This window comes from Thamnophis sirtalis, unplaced genomic scaffold, assembly GCF_051295495.1.
Source record: "Thamnophis sirtalis isolate CommonGarterSnake01/CBP01778 unplaced genomic scaffold, rThaSir2_p1.2 scaffold_2, whole genome shotgun sequence".
In the NCBI taxonomy this organism is placed as follows: Eukaryota; Metazoa; Chordata; class Lepidosauria; order Squamata; family Natricidae; genus Thamnophis; species Thamnophis sirtalis.
The window spans coordinates 28,112,762-28,136,922 of NW_028261382.1; the positions used below are offsets into that span (position 1 = coordinate 28,112,762).

The window sequence follows — 24,161 nt, forward strand, 5'->3', positions numbered from 1 at the left end:
CTGTGCAGAGAAAAGCAACTAAGAGGATCAAAGGCCTGGAGGAAGGTGTCAACTTATTTTCCAAAGCATCAGAAGGCAAAAGACAAGAAGCAATGGATGGAAACTAAACAAGGGGAGAAGCAACCTGGAATTAAGGAGAAATTTCCTGACAAGTTAGAACAATTAATCAGTGGAACGAGTTGCCTCCAGAAGTTGTGAATGCTCCAATACTGGAAGTCTTTAAGAAGATGTTGGATAGCCATTTGTCTGAAACAGTATAGGGTTTCCTGCCTAGGCAGGGGGTTGGACTAGAAGACCTCCAAGGTCCCTTCCAACTCTGCTATTGTATTGTATTGTATTGTGAGGGAAACCTGCTATCTGAAATGCGATAGTCTTTAAGAAGATGTTGGATAACCATTTGTCTGAAGTGGTGTAGGGTTTCCTGCTTAGCAGGGAGTTGGACTAGAAGACCTCCACGGTCCCTTCCAACTGTTATTCTATTCTATTCTATTCTATAAATCTTCTTATTCTGTTATTCTGTAGCCTATAGGTCCTTTAACGCAGGCTGTTCCCCGCCCCCCCCTCTGGACCCCCCCTCAAGCTGATCTGAGGGGGGGGGGCTTTTGACTTTGCAAGCATGAAGGAATGGGGGTAGCCCTGATGGAATGGTTTGGGTGGTGGGTTTGCCAGGGTTTGTTTCTTTTCAGCTCCATTAAATGGACGATTAGATTGATGCCCCTTGTTTATTAAATAATGGAGCGGGGATTTAAAAATAAATGAAGCATGCCGCCTCCATTCTACCAGTACCCCATTTATTATTACTGGTCTGGGAAGGGCTCTGTATTACGGAGATCAATGGGTAATTTTAGCAAGGTTGGTTTTGTGAAGGGAGGGAGGAAAGGAAGGAAAGGAAGGAAGGGAAAGGGAAGGAAGGGATGGAGAGAGGGAGGGAAACCTATTTAAAGAGACAATTTATTTTTAAAGTATGGAAGGAGACATTGGCTGGGCCTGTTGAGTAAAGTTAACCTTCCTGAAGGGCAATTTCTCTCTCTGTCTCTCTCTCTCTCTCTGTCTCTGCCTCCCTCCCCCTTTCCCTCTCCCTTCCTCTCTCTCTCACTCTCTCTTTTTCTTTCTCTCCTTTCTCTTTCTCACTCTTTCTGTCTTCCTCTCTCTTTCTCTCTCTCTCTCCTCTCTCACTCTTTCTTTGTCTTTCTCTCCTTCCTCTTTCACTCTTTCTGCCTTTTTCTTTCTTTCTCTTCTCTCTCTCTCACTCTCTCTTCTCTTTCTGTCTTTCTCTCTCACTCTCTCTCTTTCTTTCTCTCCTTTCTCTTTCTCTCTCACTCTTTTTGTCTTCCTCTCTCTTCCTCTCTCTCACTCTCTTTTTCTTTCTCTCCTTTCTCTCACTCTTTCTCTTTCTCTCTCTCTCACTCTTTTCTCTCTCTCTCACTCTTTTCTCTCTCTCTCACTCTAGGTCTATCACTCTCTCTCTCTCCTTCCTCTTTCTCTCTCTCTTCTGTCTTTTTCTTTCTTTCTTTCTTTCTTTCTTTCTTTCTTTCTTTCTTTCTTTCTCTCTCTTCTCTCTCTCTCTCTCTCTCTAGGTCTCTCGCTCTCTCTTTCTCTCCTTTCTCTTTCTCTCTCACACTCTTTCTGTCTTTTTCTTTCTTTCTTCTCACATTCTCTCACACTCTTTCTTTCTCTTTCTCACCTCTCTTTCTCTCTCTCTCCCCTCTCCCTGTAAGGACCAAGCTAGTGAGAACAGCCCCTTCATGCAGTCATGCAGTTGGGGAAGTTTCCCCCCCCCTCAGCCAAACTGGTTTCTAGGATACAAGGGAGGAGGAGGAGGAAGAGGAGAAGGAGGAGGAGGAGGAGGCCAAGGATCCCACTCACTGGTCCTGGTGGCATTGCTGGTCGCCATATGTTGGGGCCAGAGGGCCTCCCTGGGGGCGAGTTAGCGCTAGGCCAGCCCTGTCGCTCCCCCCCCCACAACTCAGGGTTGCCGTGGGGAGCCCCCGCTGCTTACCCATGTGTGAATCTTGATTAATTTTTCATTTTTAATGAAGTTTGATCGTGTTTGTTCTTTCACATGATTGACTGGCGGCCTCTTCCCCTTCCGTGTAATTGATAAAGCATATTTCTCTTCATCTGTCTCTGCTTTCTGCGGGGCAAAGTTTGCAAGATTGTGCTTCTGTGTGGTTAACATTAGATTTATTGGTCCCTCTGGAGGATTAAATTATCTCTCTTTCTCCTCCCCCCTCTCGCCCTTCTCTTCTCTCCGCAGGAAATTCTGCCCACCGTGGCCAAGTTCTGCTTCCCTTTCTACATGGACAGGTAAGGTGGAGTTCCTAGACGTTATCAGAAAGAAAGTTTTAAAAATGTAATGTAAATAAAATTTGCTGGATAATAAAGATCGGGTCACTTTTAAGGCTCTTCCTAAACCTGTTTTTAAAAGATCTTTAGTGGAGTCTTAATTTTTTTTTTAATTGCATTATCTGCAGCCAAATCTATTCCCTTTTCCCCCTTCCAGCGACATTGTCTTAGAAATTAATTAAATTCTGCTGTTAACATCCTGTAGTTTTTACAACTGTGGGTTGTTTGTGTGTGTGTGGAGGGTGGGGGGGGGGGTAATTCTGCAAATCAGGCGATTTGCAACGAAGTTAAGAGTTTGGAATTTGCTCCTAGCAAACATCATTGCCCCAACGGTGGGTGAGAATCCAGCAACTGCCAATAACTTTCCTTTTCTTCTCTGTCCTTCTCACTGTCAAAAACTCTTCGGCTTCTCTTCATTGTTGTGGAAGTCTTGCTGCAATCTCTTGTGTCAAAATTGTGTGGGTGACTGCGAGGGCTGGAGTTAAGTGTTCGCGATGGGGCAGGTGCAGTCAATAAGAGGGAGGAGAGGAATAAATAAATATTCCTGCCGAAGTGTTTTCTTTTAGTTTCTATGGGAGTGAATAGAAGAGAACAGAACAAATGGGATGGAATGGATAGAATAGAACAGGAGAAGAGAATTAGAGTATAATTACAAAATAGAATAACAGAATAGAATAGAATAATTTAGAATAGAATGGAATAGAATAGAATAGGAATTAGAATAGAATAATATGGAATGGAATGGAATAGAATAGAATAATTTAGAGTAGAATAGGAAATAGAATAGAATAATTTAGAATGGAATAGAATAGAATAACAGAATAGAATAGAGTAACAGAATAGAAATGAATAGAATAACAGAATAGAATAGAATAATTTAGAATGGAATGGAATGGAATAGAATAATTTAGAATGGAATAAAATAGAATAATTTAGAATGAATGGAATAGAATAGAATAACAGAATAGAATAAAGTAACAGAATAGAAATGAATAGAATAACAGAATAGAATAGAATAGAATAATTTAGAATGGAATAGAATAGAATAGAATAATTTAGAATGCATTGGAATGGGATAGAATAGAATAACAGAATAGAGTAGAATAGAATAATTTAGAATGGAATAGAATAGAAAAGAATAATTTAGAATGTAACAGAATATAATAGAATAGAATAACGGAATAGAATAGAGTAACAGAATAGAAATAAATAGAATAACAGAATAGAATAATTTAGAATGGAATGGAATAGAATAATTTAGAATGGAATGGGATAGAATAGAATAGAATAACAGAATAGAGTAGAATAGAATAGAATAATTTAGAATGGAATAGAATAGAATAATTTAGAATGGAATGGAATAGAATAGAATAGAATAACAGAATAGAGTAGAGTGGAAGAATAGGAGTAGAATAGAGTAGAATTACAGACTAGAATAGAATAACAGAATATAATACAATTACAGAAAGGAATAGAATAACAGAAGAGAAATTGGAATAGAATTGAAGAGAAGAAAATAGAAGAGAAAAGAAATCAGAATAGAATAGAAATTGAAATAGAATACAAATAGAAATAGGAATGGAGAGTAAAGAATGGAGTGGAATCCTTCTGGAGCCCACCACCCCTTAAAGAAGTGGCACGCTCAGATGCCAGGGATGGGGAGGCCCCTCTGAAATTGGACGGGAAGAATGGAGTCGCCTGCATTCAGGCTAAGCCTTCACCCCTCCAGTGTGGAGTAGAACATCTGAAGAACTTGCGAAAGGTGTTCCTCCTTAAAAGAACATCATGGCGAAAAAAAGGGGGCTTCTTGGTCTTAGAAGCTTGAGTTGGATGGGTTTTCTCGGGGTCACTCTGGGGTCTCTTTTGGTAGGACGTCCAAGAGTTGTGATGAGGATGACAAGTGCACAAGGGTTGTCTATTGTGGGGAAAAACCCTACCTGAAGGCTTTGTGTGGTCGGCATTCAGTTCTTTCTCTAGCAACTTGCTCCCCTTGGGTGCATAGTCTTTCGAATCCCCCTCTGCTCTTCTATAGGGCACAAAGTCAGGGTCTCTACCACCCCCCCCCCCCAGGGGTAACTCGGGGCTGTAATTTTCCCATGCTGGGGGGAGGCAGCATTTATGGGAAAACCCGGCAGAGCCGCCAAATACATTAAAACACACATTATGCATTTTCCCCTCTGCACGGGCACTCAGGAAATGCCGGCTGCAAGTAATCGGCTCCTCCCAGGGAATAAAACAAACTGTTATTTAGGAAAGAGGCACCAAGCTGCTAGGAGTTGTATCCTTTACTAATTACAGGGCCCTTGCGTACGTACACGGCTTCTATTATCCAGCCATAGCTTTCTCTGCTATTCACTCCGCGATTGCTGCACACCGGAGATAATAATTCTCCCCCCCCCTTCGCGAGGGAGGAGAGGACCACGCGGTGATTTGAGAATATTGCAAGAGAGGAAATTGAGCCAAAAACTTCTATTGCCTTGGTTTTTAAAAAAATTTTTTTAAGGATAGGATTCAGAATAGACTAAAATAGAATAGGAATAAAATAGAATAGAATTAGAATAGAATAGAATAAAATTAGAATTAGAAAGAATTAGAATTAGAAGGGAAGGAAGGAATAGAATTAGAATTAGAAGGGAAGGGAGGAAGGGAAGGGAAGAGAAATTGGAATAGAATAGAATAAGAATTAGAATTAGAATTGAAGGGAAGGAAGGAGAAGAAGGGAAAAGGGAAGAGAAGAGAAACCGGGATAGAAGAGGAGAGAAATCAGGATAGAATAGAATAGAATAAGGGATAGAATAGAACAGAAAAGAATAGAATAGGAATAAAATAGAATAGAATTAGATTAGAATAGGATTAAAATAGAATTAGAATTAGAAAGAATTAAAATTAGAAGGGAAGGAAGGAATAGAATTAGAATGAGAAAGAATTAGAAGGGAAGGGAGGAAGGGAAGAGAAAAGAAATTGGAATAGAATAGAATAAGAATTAGAATTGAAGGGAAGGAAGGAGAAGAAGGGAAAAAGGGAAGAGAAATTGGGCTAGGATAGAATAGAATAACGGATAGAATAGAACAGAATAGAATAGGAATAGAATAGAATAGAATTAGAATTGGAATTGGAAAGAATTAGAATTAGAATTGGAAGGAAGGAATAGAATTAGAATTAGAATGAATTAGAAGGGAAGGAAGGAGAAGAAGGGAGAAAGGGAAGAGAAGAGAAATTGGGATAGAATAGAATATAGGATAATATAGAAAGAATAGAATAGAATAGGAACAGGAACAGGAACAGGAACAGGAAGAGAGCTGGAAGGGACCTTGGAGATCAAGATCAACTCAAGAGACCTTGAATTCCCCAACCTGGGGAATTCTGAAAGCTGAAGTCCCCCAGGTCTTCAGATTGGGAGATTCTGGGAATTGAAGCCCACAAGTCTTCAAGTCGCCAAGGTTGAAGGCAGCAGCCTATTCATTGACACCTTCTTTCTTTCCACTTCCAGCCTCACGGTGGGCCAGGTGGGCCAGAACTTCACATTTGTCCTCACGGATATCGACAGCAAACAGAGGTTCGGCTTCTGCCGTCTGTCCTCGGGCGCCAAGACCTGCTTCTGCATCTTAAGGTAAGCCAGAGTTTGCTCTTCCCCCTCCCTCTAGGACAGGGGTCCCCAACTGTGGCAACTTTAAGACTTATGGACTTCAACTCCCAGAATTCCTCAGCCAGCCATGCTGCAGGTTGGATACCGTGCTGGCTGGCTGGGGAATTCTGGGAGTTGAAGTCCATAAGTCTTAATGTTGCAAAGGTTGGAGATCTCTGCTCTAGGAAGCCATGTTGATGTTCTGCTTTGGTGACCTAGAATCCCATGGTTTGAAGGAACCTTGGAGGTCTTCTAGTCCAACCCCCTGCCCAGGATATGGAATCATAGGGCTGGAAGGGGCCTTGGAGGTCTTCTAATCCAACCCCCTGATCAGGGTAGGAGATCTTGTTGCATCCTGGACAAACGGCTGTCCAGACTTTTCTTGAAGACCTCCAATGATGGAGCATAAACCTGGAGGAACATGTCCCATCTGTCAAGACAGCCCTTGGTCTATCTTTGCCTTTAGAAATCACTGAAGACTTAATGTCGTACTAGAAACTTTCTCGCAGAATTTATCTCTCTTGGCTTCCTAACCATCATGGTGTCCTAACAGAATAACAGAGTTGGAAGGGACCTTGGAGATCCTCTAGTCCAACCCCCCCCCTGCTCAGGCAGGAGACCCTACACCATTTCAGACAAAGGGTTATCCAATCTCTTCTTAAAAACTTCCAGTGTTGGAGCATTCATAACTTCTGGAGGCAAATTGTTCCACTGATTCATAGTTCTCATTGTCAGGAAATTCCTCCTTAGTTCTAAATTGCTTCCCTCCTTGATTAGTTTTCACCCATTGCTTCTTGTCCTGCCTTCAGGTGCTTTGGAGAATAGCTTGACTCCCTCTTCTTTGGGGCAGCCCCTGAGATATGGGAACATTGCTATCATGTCACCCCTAGTCCTTCTTTTCATCAAACTAGACTTACCCAGTTCCTGCAACCGTTCTTCGTATGTTTTAGCCTCCAGTCCCCTAATCCTCTTTATTGTTCTTCTCTGCTCTCTTTCCAGAATCTCCACATCTTTTTTTTTTATACTGTGGTGATCAAAACTGAATGCCATGTTCCAGGGCTCTTGCTTCTTGGCAGAGCCTCGATGACCACAATTTTAATTTTTGTGACACCATCGTCTTCTTCAAATTAACGTTCCTTTTTCCTTCAAGGGCCATTTCTAACGAGTCTCGAAACTCTTTGTATGCCCTGTTTATTTTGAGCATAGATGACTTTCTTACGAGCAGCAGAGGGCATCGGAGAGCACTAAGGAGACGCCTGGCTCAAGGTTTGGAGAGTCACCGTATGAAATCTCTCTTACTAATAACCCGCCGTGTTCCTTAAAATGCTCTTCGGGTGATTTCCACCACATTAATGCATTAATGGTCCACAGGCAATTTGCTTTGGAAACATCGGAGCTCTTGGCTCTCCGAAATCCAGGGCTGAATATGGAGTTCACTTCTCTGCCCATGAAAACTACAACTTAAGGTAAAGGTCAAGGTTTCCCTCGCACATCTGTGCTAGTCGTTCCCGACTCTAGGGGGCGCTGCTCATCTCCGTTTCAAAGCCGAAGAGCCAGCGCTGTCCGAAGACGCCTCCGTGGTCATGTGGCCGGCATGACTCAACGCCCTATTTTTCTACTTGCATTTTTTATGTGCTTTCGAACTGCTAGGTTGGCAGAAGCTGGGACAAGTAACAGGAGCTCACTCCATTATGCGGCGCTAGGGATTCGAACTGCCGACCTTTCCGATCGACAAGCTCAGCGTCTTAGCCACTGAGCCACTACACCACCGTGTCCCGAAACTATGACTTATCCTGGGCATTTTGATACAGGAAAACTTTATAAGAGTTCAGCTGCTCCATGACTTACGACCACAATTGGAATACCGGGAATTTCATGCGTTCTTAATGCTCATAGCTTTTTTTTTCTGCCAGCACTTGAAATTTGGGAATAAGCCTCCCTTTCCTACGGGAAGTCCTTGCTTTACGACCACAAACTTGAGCAGAATTTTCCAGTGCTAAGAAAGAATTTTCCAGTGCTAAGAAAGACTAGCAAAAATCTTTAAAAACATGTCCTGGAAATGTAATCAGAAACCAGGCACATAAATTGGGCGAAAATGCGCACGTGGTGAGAATTTTTTTTTTTAAGGTGGCATGTAGATTTTAAGCAGAACTATTTTTTTTATAAAGTTTTTTATTGAATACAAATTAAAACATTGGACACAGTTTTACCACCCTGGCAAAGTCTTTGCTGTACACACTAGAATATAAAGTTATACATGATAACCCCATGCTGATTTACATTTGGTCTATTTAGTATTTACAAATATAAAAACATCGCAATTCCAACCATGTTGCTTTGTTTTTACATTTTCACTGTTATAGTTTCATACATAATTCTAATCTCCATTCTATAAATCTTAGTCATTGCTTATTTTGGGTCTTCCCTTTTTTATTCCAACCATTGATAAAATTTGCCTCAGAGAAATACGAACTGTTGTCTCCTACGACCACCACTCCCTTTTCCTTCTATTTATTCCCCAGCCAGGGAGGGGCCATTCACCTTGGCAAGAGCCGAGATGGCGCAGTGGTTAGGGTGCAGTACTGCAGGCCGCTTCAGCTGACTATTATCTGCAGTTCAGCGGTTCTAATCTCACCGGCTCAAGGTTGACTCAGCCTTCCATCCTTCCGAGGTGGGTGAAACGAGGACCCAGACTGTGGGAGCAATATGCTGACTCTGTAAACCGCTTAGAAAGGGCTGAAAGCCCTATGAAGCGGTATATAAGTCTGCTATTGCTATTGCTATTCAACATCCACGTGTGCTTTGCTTCCTGAGTCAGCTCCTTGTCCTCCATTGTTCCTCTCCTAATATTCTGATTCGTCTTTGTTCTTCAATTCCCACATCAATTTATCCATTTCAGCACAAGTCAGAATTTTCCTAATTACTTCTCCTTCTTGTGGAATTTCCCTGTTTTCCCAGTTTGGGGCAAAGACCATTCTTGCTACCATAATAATATGTATTGTTAGGTAAATCACCGCCTTGTTATATTTATTGTTTATGATTCCCAAAAGAAATAATAAGCCAGAACTATTTTTGTTAGGCATAATGCCAGAAAAAATACGATAACTGGAATATACATTTCCGAAGTCACAACGGGACTGAAAAATGTGACTTACTGCCATTTTTCATACGTACAACCATTTCAGCATCCCCACAGTCAGTGACCAAAATTCAGGTGTTTCCTATTTATGACGGTTGCAGTATCGTAGGAGTCACATGGACTCTCTTTTGCGACCTCCTGATGGCCAAAATCAATGGGGAAGCCTGATTCCCTTCACAACCGTGTTTCCTGATTTTACAAGCACAGTGATTCCGCTTAACAATGGTGGCAAGAAAGGTGGAAGAATGGATCAAAACTCACCAAGCCAATGTCTCTCTTAACGACAGAAATGTTGGGCTCAATTTGCGAGGATTACCTATATTTGCTATTGGCTTCCCCACTCTAACACACAGTCCATAGAAGTAAAATTGACATGGTGGTGCAGTGGTCAGAGGGCAGTACTGCAGGCTACTTCTGCTGACCGCTGGCTGCCTGCAATTTGGCAGTTCGAATCTCACCAGGCTTAAGGCTGACTCAGCCTTCCGTCCTTCCGAGGTGGGTAAAATGAGGACCCAGCTTGTTGCGGGCAACAGGCCGACTCTGTAAACTGCTTAGAGAGGGCTGCAAAAGTACCGTGAAGCGGGATATAAGTCTAAGGACTATTGCTGTCTGTCTGTCTGTCTGTCTGTCTGCCTGCCTGCCTGCCTGCCTGCCTGTCTCTCTCTCTATGTCTGCCTGTTTATCATCTATCTATCTATCTATCTATCTATCTATCTATCTATCTATCTATCTATCTATCTATCTATCTATCTATCATCTATCGTGGTGGCACAGTGGTTAGAATGTAGTATTGCAGGCTACTTCTGCTGCCTGCCGGCTGCCTACAATTTAGCAGTTCAAATCTCACCAGGCTCAAAGTTTACTTCCATCCTTCCGAGGTCAGTAAAATGAGGACCCAGATTGTTGGGGGGGGTGTGTGTAATATGCTGACTCTGTAAACCGCTTGGAGGGGACTGTAAATCACTATGAAGTAGTAAATGCCTAAGTGCTGTAGCTGCTTTCCTTCCTTCCTTCCTTCCTTCCTTCCTTCCTTCCTTCCTTCCTTCCTTCCTTCCTTCCTAGCTTCCTTCCTTCCTTCCTTCCCTCCCTCCCTCCCTCCCTTCCTTCCTCCCTCCCTCTTTCATGGTTAGAATGCAGTATTGCAGGCTAACTCTGCCAACTGCCAGCAGTTCGATCCTGACTGGCTCAAGGTTGACTCAGCCTTCCGTCCTTCCTCTAGGCTGGAATACTGCAACGTGCTCTACATGGGGCTGCCCTTGAAGAGCATCCGGCGACTTCAGCTAGTCCAGAATGCGGCCGCGCGAGTGATTGTGGGTGCTCCTCGATTCGCCCACATAACACCTATCCTCCGCGAGCTGCGCTGGCTACCTGTTGATCTCCGGGTGCGCTTCAAGGTGCTACTTACCACCCATAAAGCCCTTCATGGTAGTGGATCTGGGTACTTGAGAGACCGCCTCCTGCCAATTACCTCCTCACGACCGATTAGATCACACAGATTAGGCCTCCTCCGAGTTCCATCTGCCAGCCAGTGCCGACTGGCAACTACGCGGAGGAGAGCCTTTTCAGTAGTAGCTCCGACCCTTTGGAACGACCTCCCCGTGGAGATTCGTACCCTCACCACCCTCCAGACCTTCCGCACAGCCCTTAAGATCTGGCTATCCCGCCAGGCCTGGGGTTAAAGATTGGGATCCGTCCCCACCCGAATGATGAATGAATGTTGCTTCTATTTTTAATTATGTATTGTCTGTAGATGTCATTACGTGTATCCCCTCCCTATAGGTTGTAAGCCGCCCTGAGTCCCCTCAGGGAAAAGGGCGGCCTATAAATAAAAGCAATCTAATCTAATCTAATCTTCCAAGGTGGGTAAAATGAGGACCCAGATTGTTGGGGGCCAAGAGGTTGACTCTGTAAACCACTCAGAAAGGGCTGTAAAAGCACTGTGAAGCGATATATAGGTCTATGGCTCGCTCTCTCTCTCCCTCCCTCCCTCTCTCTCTCCCTCTCTCTCCGTCTCTCTATCTAATCTACAGTATCTACTCTATCTAAGAGTCATGGTAGCACAGGGATTAAAATGCAGTACTGCAAGCTAACTCTGCTTACTGCCAGCAGTTCGATTCTCACCAGTCTCAAGGTTGACTCGGCCTTCCATCCTTCCAAGGTTGGTAAAATGAGGACCCAAATTGTTGGGGGTCAAGCGGCTGACTCTGTAAATCTCTTAGAGAGAGCTGTGAAACACTATGAAGCGGTATATAAGTCTGAGGTCTATTGCTATCTATCTATCTATCTATCTATCTATCTATCTATCTATCTATCTATCTATCTATCTATCATCTATCTATCATCTATCTATCATCTATCTATCATCTATCTACGTATATATTTATCTACGTATCTACGTATCTACGTACGTATCTATCTATCTATCTATCTATCTATCTATCTATCTATCTATCTATCTATCTATCTATCTATCTATCTACGTATCTATATACATTTATTTATGTATCTATCTACGTATCTATCTATCATCTATCTATCTATCTATCTATCTATCTATCTATCTATCTATCTATCTATCTATCTATCTATCTATCTATCTATCTATCTATCTACCTACCTACCTACCTACCTACCTACCTACCTACCTACCTACCTATCTACCTACCTATCTACCCACCTACCCATCTATCTATCTATCTATCTATCTATCTATCTATCTATCTATCTATCTATCTATCTATCTATCTATCTATCTATCTATCTATCTATATCTACGTATCTATCTATATACGTATCTATATACGTTTATTTACGTATCTATCTATCTATCTATCTATCTATCTATCTATCTATCTATCTATCTATCTATCTATCTATCTACCTACCTACCTACCTACCTACCTACCTACCTACCTATCTACCCACCTACCCACCTACCCACCTACCCACCTACCCACCTACCCACCTACCCACCTACCCACCTATCTATCTATCTATCTATCTATCTATCTATCTATCTATCTATCTATCTATCTATCTATCTATCTATCTATCTATCTATCTATCTACCTACCTACCTACCTACCTACCTACCTACCTACCTACCTATCTATCTATATCTACGTATCTATCTATCTACGTATCTATATACATTTATTTATGTATCTATCTATGTATCTATCTATCTATCTATCTATCTATCTATCTATCTATCTATCTATCTATCTATCTATCTATCTACGTATCTATCTACGTGTCTGTCTGTCTGTCTGTCTGTCTGTCTGTCTGTCTGTCTGTCTGTCTGTCTGTCTATCTATCTATCTATCTATCTATCTATCTATCTATCTATCTATCTATCTATCTATCTATCTATCTATCTATCTATCTATCTCTAAGTCTGTCCGACCATCCTTCCAGCTTTTGTGTGCTATAGGGAAGATTTGTCCCTGAGCCTTCTTAGGAAAAAAAAACCCCAGCTGCGTCTGTTTTCATTCACGGACTTAGAAAATCTGCCCCAAACCTTCCTATCCGAAGCCTCGTCTCCCTTCAATGCCTCTTGCGGTCTCTATAATGAAGCCAGCCAGCCCCCCCAGCCCGCCCCTTCCCTCAAATAAAAACTACCTCTGATTTTATTTTATCTTTGGATAAAGTATTTCCACCCTTCCTCCCCCCCTTCTTCTTACAAACAACAGTGGGGCATTGATAGCGATCGGAAGAAGAAGAGAGAGAAAACACAGGGGGAAAAAAAGAGATTTCTTTGCAAAGGAACTTCAAACTACGCCCGTTTTGTTTTTGATTATTCTCCCTGGAAGGATCGTGTTTGCAAAAAACACACAACACTCTGCGGTGTTGTGAGACGCAAAGCCAAAAAGGCCGGCCCGGGTGCAGCTTTTAAATATTGATGCTGACTTGAAGGGAAAAAGAAACATACAATAACGTGTGTTAAAATCAATTAAAGGGAGTAAATGCATCGGAATAAATATCGGAGGGTATAAATATAGGGCTTGCTTAATCCCTGCAGGAAAACCAAGGCCGGGTTTAAACACTACACACAGGCCGTCCTTGACTTACGACTGTTCGTTTGAAGTTACGACGGCACTGAAAAAAAAGGGACTTGTGAGCTTACTTGACTTTATGGATTAGACCTTGGCCTATATCAAAAGTGCAGAGTTCCAGCCACAGACAATTATTAAAATCTCATTAAAAACAATTTAAAACGGAATTGGAATAAAATAAGATTTAAAATGAAATTGGAATAAAATACAATACAGTAATTTAATGTATAGATAGACAAGCCCATAGCCCGGTGTTGCCTGTGTATTTATTTATAGGGGGGAAAATGTCTGGACCAAACATAATTTCTAATGTTGGATTTTCCCCCTTACCAGAGGGGGAGCCCCCTTGTGGAGTACTTTGAAGCCGTTACCATGGCAACTCCACTGTGCTGCACAGTGGAAGCCATTTTACGGCAGTACAGTAGAAGCCATTTTAAGGCACAACAGGCTGCATCTTAACAGAACACCCCCCCCCCCCCGGAGAGGTGTTAGGGGTGTCTTATCCCCACAGTATTTTTCTCCAGAGAGTAAGTCATCAGCGTGCCAAGTTTGGTTGAAATTGTTTGGTTGAAAAACCCCATTTTTGCACTCTGCAGACCTCGCAAAAACTCTGCACGCCTCATTTATTGTGAAAAACGGGGCATGCAGAGAGTTTAAGAGGCTTGCAAAGTGCTCCTGGGGGCTGGGGGGAGCAAAAACGAGCAAAGAATGGCCCATTTTTCACGAAAACGGGTCCGTTTTTTGCCAAAAAAGAGGGCACGCATTGTCTTTCGGAGGCTTGTAGAGTGCTGCTGGGGGGGGGGGGCAAAAACAAGCGTTTTTCACTGCATCAAGGACCCCACTGTTCTCCTCCTCCTCTTCCTCCTCCCCCCTCCAAACAAATGCATCTCGAATTATACATGGGTGTTTTCCTTCTCCACAAGTCCATGCTTCTTTCTTGCTCCTTATCATCGTCCAGCGCCCTACAAAACAGATTCCAAACACACCTCAACACCAACTGCGTGGGGGGGAACAGATTAAGTGAAATGCCGAGGTGGGCTGGGAAAAGATGTCGGGTAGCCCTCTCCGAGGAGAAATGCACCCCTCATCCGGGCTCCTGAGGAGCCTCTGCAGCTGTAATTTCTCAAGAGGGAAGATACCAAGCCTTATCAGTGCTCCGCTCATTTATTCTCAGTGTGAATCACTTCTATCTTTGCCCTGAACTCCGTGGCTAAGGAAGATGGGCCGTTGCACTTAAGGCCCCGTGCATATCTCTGGGTCAATAAAGCTGTCGTGACTTAAGCATGTTGGATGCTTGGCTTATGGCCACATCCTTGCGGATGATGATTCATGCGTAGAGTTTTGAGTCAAACTCAATCCCTGATGTCTACACATCTATTCGATCCGAACAGAGCTGGAAGGGACCTTGGAGGCCTTCTAGTCCAACCCCCTGCTCAAGCAGGAGAGCCTATATCATTTCAGCCAGGAAGGAAGGAAAGAAGGAAGGAAGAAAATTGGAACGGACCTTTGAGGTCTTCTAGTCCAATCCCCTGCTCAAGCAGGAGAGCCTATATCATTTCAGCCAGGAAGGAAGGAAGGAAGGAAGGAAGGAAGGAAGGAAGGAAGGAAGGAAGGAAGGAAGGAAGGAAGTTGGAAGGGACCTTGGAGGTCTTCTATTCCAACCCCCTGCTCAAGCAGGAGAGCCTATATCATTTCAGATAAGTGATTGTCTAGACTCTTCTTAAAAACCTCCAGTGATGGAGCACCCACCACTTCTGGTGGCAAGCTGTTCCACTGGTTAATTATCCTCACCCTCCTTCATTCTGGGTTCCTTCCCTCCTTGGTTAGTTTCCATCTGTTATTTCTTGTCCTGCTTTCTGGTGCTTTGGAAAATAGCTTGACTCCCTCTCCTTTGTGGCAGCCCCTCAAATACTATCAGGTCACCCCTGGGAAGAAGTGGTTTGGCCAAATAGGTAGTAATTCTGGCGGACACGTCACCATACCACTTCTATCCTGGGCACCGCCAACTTTATTTTCTGTACATGCGCAGAACAATCTTCATTGAAAAAAATGACATTTCCCCCCCTTTTTTAATGGTGTGTGCATGCCAGTCCCAGAAATGGGGCGTTCTTTGCAAAAACAGAGGTGTTTCTGCCTTCCCACAGCCTCCAGAAACTCTCTGCAGGCTTCAGCAGGGCAGGGGGGTGGGGGAGGCAAAATGCCCTCGTTTTTGCAAACAAACAGGCTGTTTTCCGCCCATTTTTCGCAAAAACGGGGGCATTTTTCCCTCCCCCCCCCGCCTTGCTGAAGCTTGCAGAGTATTCCTGGGGGCCAGGGAGGACAAAAACTTTTTTTTCTTACTGGGTAGTTAGCAAGTGTCAAAACCTTCCGCCACTCTTTCGCTGTGCATGGCTTGGTGAAGGTGGGTGATGTGACTGAGCCTGCGGGAGTGACGACAAGTTGGCCACGCACACTCAGTCACATGCCCCGCCCGCCCCATCTAGTCACACCCACTGAACCGGTCGTAAACCCCTGGGTCCTCCTTGTCTCTACACTGGCCAGACCCAATCCTCGCAACCGTTCTTCATATATTCTTTTTCTTTTTAAATAGAATTTATTTTTTATTTTCAAAACAAACACAACACATAAAATCTTCCTTCTTTACATACTGTAGGAAGTGCATCAGTTGGTTACAAAAGGTTTTCGTGCATCTCTTCCACAGTCATCAAGCATAATTCATATTAACTCAAGTATTTTAACTCAAATATTTATACATGTTACCCTTGTACCTCCATTTTTATTTGACTATAATTATTTCAACATCCTTCATCATAAAATATACCAAGATTTAATACATAACCACATACTGGCCTTTCATTTAATATTTCTAAAATCCTCCAATAACATTGAATCCTTATGTCCTGTCCTAGCTAAACATCCATAATATTTAATAACAATCTTTTCTAATCCTCCTTTCCAAATCACTGTTGGAAATTTTCATCTAGTTTCCTTATATTGTACACATACATACATGCATGCATGCATGCATGCATGCATACATACATACATACATACATGTTGTCATTATTATCCCTCCTTTATTTGACTATATCCTGCATCATAACATTTCCCCCCTAATAATCAAAACTTAACTGTATCTAACTTAATTCTTTTTTATTAACCTTTGTATATAATCCAAAAGGATTTATAATCTTCCTTTCATGGGTACCATTCAATATTCATATCCAATTATTACTTATCATAACACTACACATTGTATACATTATTATCATTATCAATTATTTCTTTAACTATATTATCACTAAATTTCACTAAGTTTAACTAGTTTTAAGTTATATTCATCCATCTATCAACCTGTATCTTTGCAATAACAAAACAATCTTATATCTTCTGCCATAGTATTTTAACTCAGATATTTACACGTTACCCTTATATCTCCATTTTTATTTGATTATCATTGTTTAAACGTCCTTCATCAAACGTTCTTCATATATTCTTGTCTGTAGGCAAGAATCAATCATCTTAGTTGAGTGATAGCTAACCTGTGTCTCGTCACGTGCCAAAAGCCTGCGTGACAGCACAATACCCATAATGCAATGCGTGCGCAATACCCCCTGTGCACTCTGCCCCCTGCGCTTGCACATGAGAACTCCCCGTGCTCTCCGTGCATGCATGTGCCTTTCTGCACCCCATTTTTGACCTGGTAAGCCTCCCCGCAGCCTCCTGGGAGCAAAAACAGGCTGCAGGTGGAGGGCGCTGCATGCGTGGCGGAGACCCCAAAATCAGCTGGCCGGCAGGAGAGGGGTACACATGCGTGGTGGAGCTGAGCTGGGCTCTCATGCTCACAAACAGAGCATGCATACCATAGGTTTGCTTTCACAGTCTTTTTTTTTTTTTTTTTGCCCTTTTTCCCAAGTATGAGTACTAGTTTCTTGGTGACTGGAATCCTTTTTCGGGATGTTTTCCTGGGAATTTTCCCCATTTCTCAGCCCTGGGAATTTTTTTGGCTTGTCTCTTGCTCCAACCCGCGACCCGTCAAAAGCGCGTTCCACAAAAGCGCGGTCGACGAAATCGCGTATGTGACGTCATCACAATGCGACGAAAAACATCGAAAAATTGAAATAAAATTTAAATTACAGCAAGCCGATTCACATAAATGTAAGGGTTAGGTTAAGGGTTAGGGTTAGGGTTAGGTTAAGGGTTAGGGTTAGGGTTAGGTTAAGGGTTAGGGTTAGGGTTACAGCGTTAGCGTTACGTTTAGCGTTAGGTTAAGGGTTAGCGTTAGGTTTTTCATTATGTTAAGGGTTAGGTTTAGGGTTAGGTTAAGGGTTAGGTTTAGGGTTAGGTTTAGGGTTAGGTTTGGGGGGGTTAGGGGAAGGTTTTAGCTTTATTTTTACATTTTTCGATCTTTTTCGATCTTTTTCGTCGCGCTGTGATGATGTCACATACGCGCTTTCGTCGACCGCGATTTTGTCGTCCACGGTTTTGTGGTAGAACCGCTCCAACCATAACAAAGACCGCCACTGCTTAAGAGTTTTGAGATCAGCCGAAGTTAAGGAAGGGACTCGGTGGCTAAGACGCTGAGCTTGTCGATCGGAAAGGTCGGCGGTTCAGCCGTTCGAATCCCTAGCGCTGCGTAATGGGCTTGAGCTCCCGTGACTTGTCCCAGCTTCTGCCAACCTAGCAGTTTGAAAGCACGTGAAAAATGCAAGAAATAGGAACCACCTTTGGTGGGAAGGGAACAGCACTCCATGCGTCTTCAGCGTTGAATCATGCCAGTCACATGACCACAGAGACATCTTCGGACAGTGCTGGCTTTCTGGCTTTGAAATGGGGATGAGCACCGCCCCCTAGAGTCGGGAACGACTAGCAGATATGTGCGAGGGGGACCTTTACCTAAAGTTACGGAGGAGACAGCTTAAAGGCTTGAAGCTAGCTTTTTTCCTGGTCATCTGAAGGTATTTGGCAGCATCTTTGCCGATCCTCTTCCCCAATCCTTGCCTTTTGTCCTCTGATCTTAGGAATTATCTTTGATAATTGAGCAGAGAGAGAAGAGAGGCCTCCCCCTCCTAGGACAAACTCCATCCCTTTTTGTTTTTTAAAAATATTTCTTTAAAAGCAGAAACACGTGGAAGGAATCAGGAATATCTCGAGGGATTAGAGGAGGGAAAAAACTTTCTGAATCAGCTCCGTACTCTGCCGGGAATCAATGAGAGTCGGCCTGACCTGCGACCTCTTGAAGGGTGGATGTGGATTTCAGCCAAAACCATCCACAGCATTCCTTTGTTGCACCCAGCCAGTGCAAGGGTCCAACTCAAAAGGCCGGGGGAGCAGAGCCCCCTTTTTTCCCAGGCTCTGGGAAAACGAGTGGTCCCCGTTTCCTCGGGAAGGCGGTTTTAATAGGGCTCCGCGGCCCATAGGCAATAGGAACTGACAGCTTCCTGGCTCGGCCCTGACATCGGCCTGGGCATTGAGGCATGGGGGGTGCAGGCAGCTGGAAGGGGCCATGCCTAACTTTGCAGAGAAGAAAACGGCCCTATGCCAGGACCCTTCTCTGCTCCCAAACAACATGTTCCCATTGTTGGAGCTTGTTTTAAGGAAGAAGGAGGAACAATAACAAAAACAAGAAAAGTTTGATGAACAACAAATATTAGTCTGATGAAAAGAAGGACTAGTAGAGACAGGATAGCAGTCTTCCAATATCTCAGGGGCTGCCCCAAAGAAGAGGGAGTCAAGCATTTCTCCAAAACACCTGAAGGCAGGACAAGAAGCAATGGGTGGAAACTAATCGAGAGAAGCAACTTAGAACTAAGGAGAAACTTCCTGACAGTGAGAACAATTAATCAGTGGAACAGAAGTTGCCTCCAGAAGTTGTGAATGCTCCAACACTGGAAGTTTTAAAGAAGAGATTGAATAACCATTTTGTCTGAAATGCTGTAGGGTTTCCTGCCTGAGCAGGGGGTTGGACTAGAAGACCTCCAAGGTCCCTTCCAACTCTTGTTATTCAGGTGCTTTGGAAAATAGCTTGATCCCCTCCTCTCTGTGGCAGCCCCTCAAATATTGGAAGATGCTATCCTGCCTCCCCTGGTCCTTCTCTTCCCTAGACTAGCCGTGCCCAGTTCCTGTAACCGTTCATCATATGTTTTAGTCTCCAGTCCCCTCATCATCCTGGTTGCTCTTCTGTGCACTCTTTCTACAAACTCAACCTCTTTTTTATAGCATGGTGACCAAAACTAGATGTAGTATTCTAGGTGTGGCCTTACTAAGGCTTTATAGAGCGGTATTAGTACCTCCCTTGATTTTGATTGTATCCCTCTGTTAATGGAGCTTAGGATTGCATTGGCTTTTTGGGCTGCTGCCGCACACGGCTGGCTCCTATTTAGCTGGTTGTCCACTAAGACTCCAAGATCCCTCTCAGAGTCCCTGCTATTAAGCCTGGTTTCATGCCGGCCACGTGACCACGGAGACGTCTTCGGACAGTGCTGGCTCTTTGGCTTTGAAACGGAGATGAGCACCACCCCCTAGAGTCGGGAACGACTAGCACAGATGTGCGAGGGGGACCTTTACCTTTTTACCTTTAGGGATTGTGCGCTGAGCGAAGTGTCCACCCTTCTTAATCTCTGTCCAGTTCAGTGCACTGACCTCCCTCCCTTCCTCCCTCCTGGATGTCTGAGCCGCTTATTAGAGATCAAATGTAGTCTGTGCAGCCACACATAAGAAAACTGCTAATCTTGATTGGGTTTAGCAAGTGGTCAAAAGGAAGGAGATTACTAGTGAAAAAGAAGGGAATGTCGCAGGTTGTAGACTCCCTTTTGGCCCTGAATGTATTCTAAAAAGCGGAGTGATGTTGGTGGGGGCGTCGGAAAGGTCGGCAGTTCGGTGGTTCGAATCCTGAGCGCCGTGTAACGGAGTGAGCACCCATTCGTTGTCCCAGCTTCTGCCAGCAAAAGCATGTAAAAATGCAAGTAGAATGCATCTTTGGTGGGAAGGGAACAGCGTTCCGTGCTCCTTCAACATTGAGTCATGTCAGCCACATGACCACGGAGACGTCTTCGGACAGCCTGGCTCTTCGGCTTTGAAAGGGGGATGAGTACCGCCCCCTAGAGTCGGGAACCTTTAGCTTTTGTTGTGGCCGTACCCACCCACCCCTTTTGAACCTGTTGGATTCTTGTAGCAGCTTACAATGTGGCGATTTAAAATACAATAACGCCCCAAATTATCCAACTCAAATCAAGTCTGGATCAGTTACAAGCAGAATTCCCCCCCCCCCCAAGAGACAACTGGACATTCTGGGTTTTTTTTTCTTTGAAGATGTTTCGCTTCTCATCCAAGAAGCTTCTTCAGCTCTGACTGGATGATGGGGAATGGAAGGATTTATGCTCCTTGCAGACATCCCCAGTTCCTGCAACTGTTCTTCGTATGTTTTAGCCTCCAATCCCTTCATCCTCTTTGATGCTCTTCTCTGCACTCTTTCTAGAGTCTCAACATCTTTTCTACATCGTGGCGACCAAAACTGGATACAAATATTCCAAGGGTGGCCTTACCAAGGCCTTATAAAGTGGTATTAACACTTCACGTGATCTTGATTCTCTCCCTCTGTTGATGCAGCCTAGAACTGTATTGGCTTTTTTGGCAACTGCTGCACATGGCTGGCTCCTATTTAAATGGTTGTCCACTAGGACTTCAAGATCCCTCTCACAGTTACTACTATGGAGCAAGGCACCACCTATACTGTACCTATGCATTTGTTTTTTCTTGCCTAAAGGCAGAACCTGACTTTTTCACCCTTGAATGTCATTTTGTTAGATGCCGCCCAATGTTCAAGTTTGTCAAGATCCTTCTGTATCTTAAGCCTGTCTTCTGGAGTGTTGGCTACTCCTGGTGTCATCTGCAAATTTGATGAGTTCCACATCTATCCCCTCATCCAAGTCATTGATGAACATGTTGAAGAGGACTGGGCCTAAAATGATTGATGTGTTGATGTTGATGTTTAATAAATTTATAGGCCGCCCAATCATGAAGGACTCCGGGTGGCTTACAACAACACAATGTTGTTGTATCCCTCCCCTTCGTCTATATAAATCCTTCCATTCCCCATCATCCACTCAGAGCTGAAAAATCGGACTACAGGAACCATCTGCACCACTCAGGGTACCCTGAGATAATGGAGGTGGCCGTAACCACCCGCTAAAAGGATGCAAAGGACCAGTTGTCTGCAAGGAGTATAAATCCTTCCATTCCCCAGGAGGAATGGATCTCCAGAGGGGAAAAATTGCAGACTACAGGAACCATTTGCACCACTCAGGTGACCCTGAGATAAACCTCCAAGTGGCCTCAACGACCCCCTAAAAGGATGCAAAGGACCAGCTGTCTGCAAGGAGCATCAATCCTTCCATTCCCCACCATCACCCAGTCAGAGCTGAGGAAGCTTCTTGGATGAGAAGTGAAACGTCTTCCAAAGAAAAAAACAAGAAAGTCCATTTGCCTCCTGAAAAAGCACCTTTGGGACAACCATGGCCTGGAGGACTGAGAATCTCTACAGACCTTTAGCTACAAAATTTGGGATGGAGACCCTTGGAATGGGGTGGGCGGAGGAATGGATTTCCAGAGGGGAATAATTGCAGACTCCAGGAATCATTTGCACCACTCAGGTGACCCTGAGGACACAGATAACCCTCCAAGTGGCCTCAACGACCCTTTAAAAGGATGCAAAGGACCAGCTGTCTGCAAGGAGCATCAATCTTTTCATTCTCCACCATCATCCAGTCAGAGTTGAAGAAGCTTCTGGGATGAGAAGCAAAACCTCTTCAAAAGAAAAAACAACAACAAGAAAGTCCAGTTGCCCCCTGCAAAAAAATAAATAAAGCACCTTTGGGATAACCAGGACCTGGAGGACTGAGAGTCTCCATTAGGCGATCAGAACTGCAATTCTCGTAAAAGGGAAATAGATACAGTGACCTCTTTACTTGCTTTAACATCACGTCTTCTTTTTCACTCTTTGTGTCACTATTGCCATTTGTGATACCTCTCTGCTTTCTCCCAAGAAATTCAGGGCAGTACATAAGGTCTCCTCTTTCTTTCGATAATCCTCAAACCACGTATGTCACCCTAGTGGAAAGGCACTGTCTAGACCATGGTCCCCACCCCAGCAAAAGCTTCTTAGCTGGGTGAGGCCATGAAAATCACCCTGACCTAATCTTCAATTAGTACTGTGTTGTCTGCATGTCGAGTTTTAGAGGTTTAGTTCCCGACGTCTTCTGTTTTGCAAACTGCCCTACCGTTTCGAAAGAATTTTGTTTTGATTAGTTCAGGGGTCGGCAATCTTAAACACTCAAAGAGCAACAAAGATCCTAACCGGAAGCCCCCCCTCCCATTCAATTCCGGAGCTGACTGGAAGTCCAGTTCCCCCACCGTAGAGTCGCCTCCTAGCGCGGTGTCCTTTTTCCTCTACCTGTCCTAACCGAAAACCCTGTTGATTGTGGAGCTGACCGACGACAGGGAGCCGCAGCAGAGAGATGAAAGAGCCACATGCAGCTCCAGAGCCGAAGGTTGCTGGCCTCTGACTTAGTTCTTCTGGAGTAGATACAATACATTCCCCATTTGGGAGTCAGGAGGAGGGAGTCATTGTTGACCTAGATTGTGTTCTGCTCTCCCAAGAAGACGAGATCCGTGCTCTTGATTCAGGGGTCTTTGCAAGAGACAGACAACCCACGGAATGGAGGAGAAAGGCACCTCCTGCTAGATGGTGAAACCGGACTTCTTGCTGTCGTTAAAGAGAGAACAGTGTAAGCTGTTAAGCGAAGACTTCTCGTGTTCATGACTTCCGACTTCCTGCTGGCTTCCCCATTGACTATGACCGGAAAGCCAGCGGGAAACCTCAGAAATCGCAATTGTCGTCACCAGATGCTTCCTGCGAGACAATTTGGGGTCTACTGCTCCACCCGCACCTCTCCTTGGGTGGCTGGGAAGGGCCTCTGGGGGAAGCTGAGTTACACAGCCTTCATTTTGTTCTCTATTTGCCGAGGGTCTGTGTCCTTTCAACCGCCTGCCCTTCATTCCTGGTCAAGAGTTTGAAAGGCTCCCTGCCTGGCTTCTGTGTTCTTCTCCAGGCTTTGTGAAGGGATGGAGGGGGGGGGAACGGGCAGCTTGAGGCCACAATGCTTTTTACCCCGGGATTAAGTTATGATGTGGCTTCCCCCCTCCCCTTTCCTTCTCTTGCTGTGAAAAGAAGAGGGGCTTGTAAGCCCCATCGACTCTCTTCCTTTCTCCCGAAGCATTCAGGCAAGCAAGTCTGAGCACTGGATTTGGCTCCGTGCCCCCCCTCCCCCACCCCAGCAAAGGATGTGCCAGCTATCCAACTGGATCTGAGCTTTGCCTGGAAATCTGGCTGTTGAGGACAGCATCTTGGCATTCCCCTGGTTCTCTTGCAATCCACAGTCAACTTCAATGAGAATAGAGCTGGAAGGGACCTTGGAGGTCTTCTAGTCCAACCCCCTGCTCAAGCAGGAGATCCCATACCATTCTGAGCAAATGACTGTCCAGTCTCTTCTTTAAAACCTCCAGGGATGAAGCACCCACAGCTTCCAGTAGCAAGCTGTTCCACTGGTTAATTGTCCTCACTGTTAGGAAGTTTGAAGATTGATTGATTGTGAGGGCGTCTCTCTCTCTCTCTCTCTGTTATAGTTGAAAATCGATTGATTGCCTGGTTATGCCCACTACAGGTGTGTAACATCTGGGCACACAGTTGGCCAACACAGATGTTGTGGCCAGGCAGCGGCCAGCGGAGCTGACAGCAGAATCGGGCAGTGAGGAGGTTGGGGAGGAGTCCTGGAATCTGAGGAAGGATTGGACAAGGTCTCTGCGTCGGAGGCAGAGACGGGGCTGAGGCCGGCTGGAAGTGATCAGCTGCCTTCAGAGCTAGACAGCAGTGAGGCAGAGGAACAGCTGGAGCCAGTGTGCACATGTGCAGAGCTGCCAGAAGAAAAGAATAATTCAG

The 24,161-nt window shown here is 44.4% G+C and overlaps 1 protein-coding gene across 1 annotated transcript in view; it reads left to right on the forward strand.

The window, feature by feature from the left end:
* DENND1A (DENN domain containing 1A) overlaps window positions 1-24,161 on the forward strand; it is a 246,138-nt gene that overhangs the window by 90,547 nt on the left and 131,430 nt on the right. Inside the window, 2 exon segments of the mRNA XM_087704573.1 lie at window positions 2,258-2,307; window positions 5,837-5,956. Of these exon segments, the coding sequence (XP_087560699.1) occupies window positions 2,258-2,307; window positions 5,837-5,956 (170 nt within the window).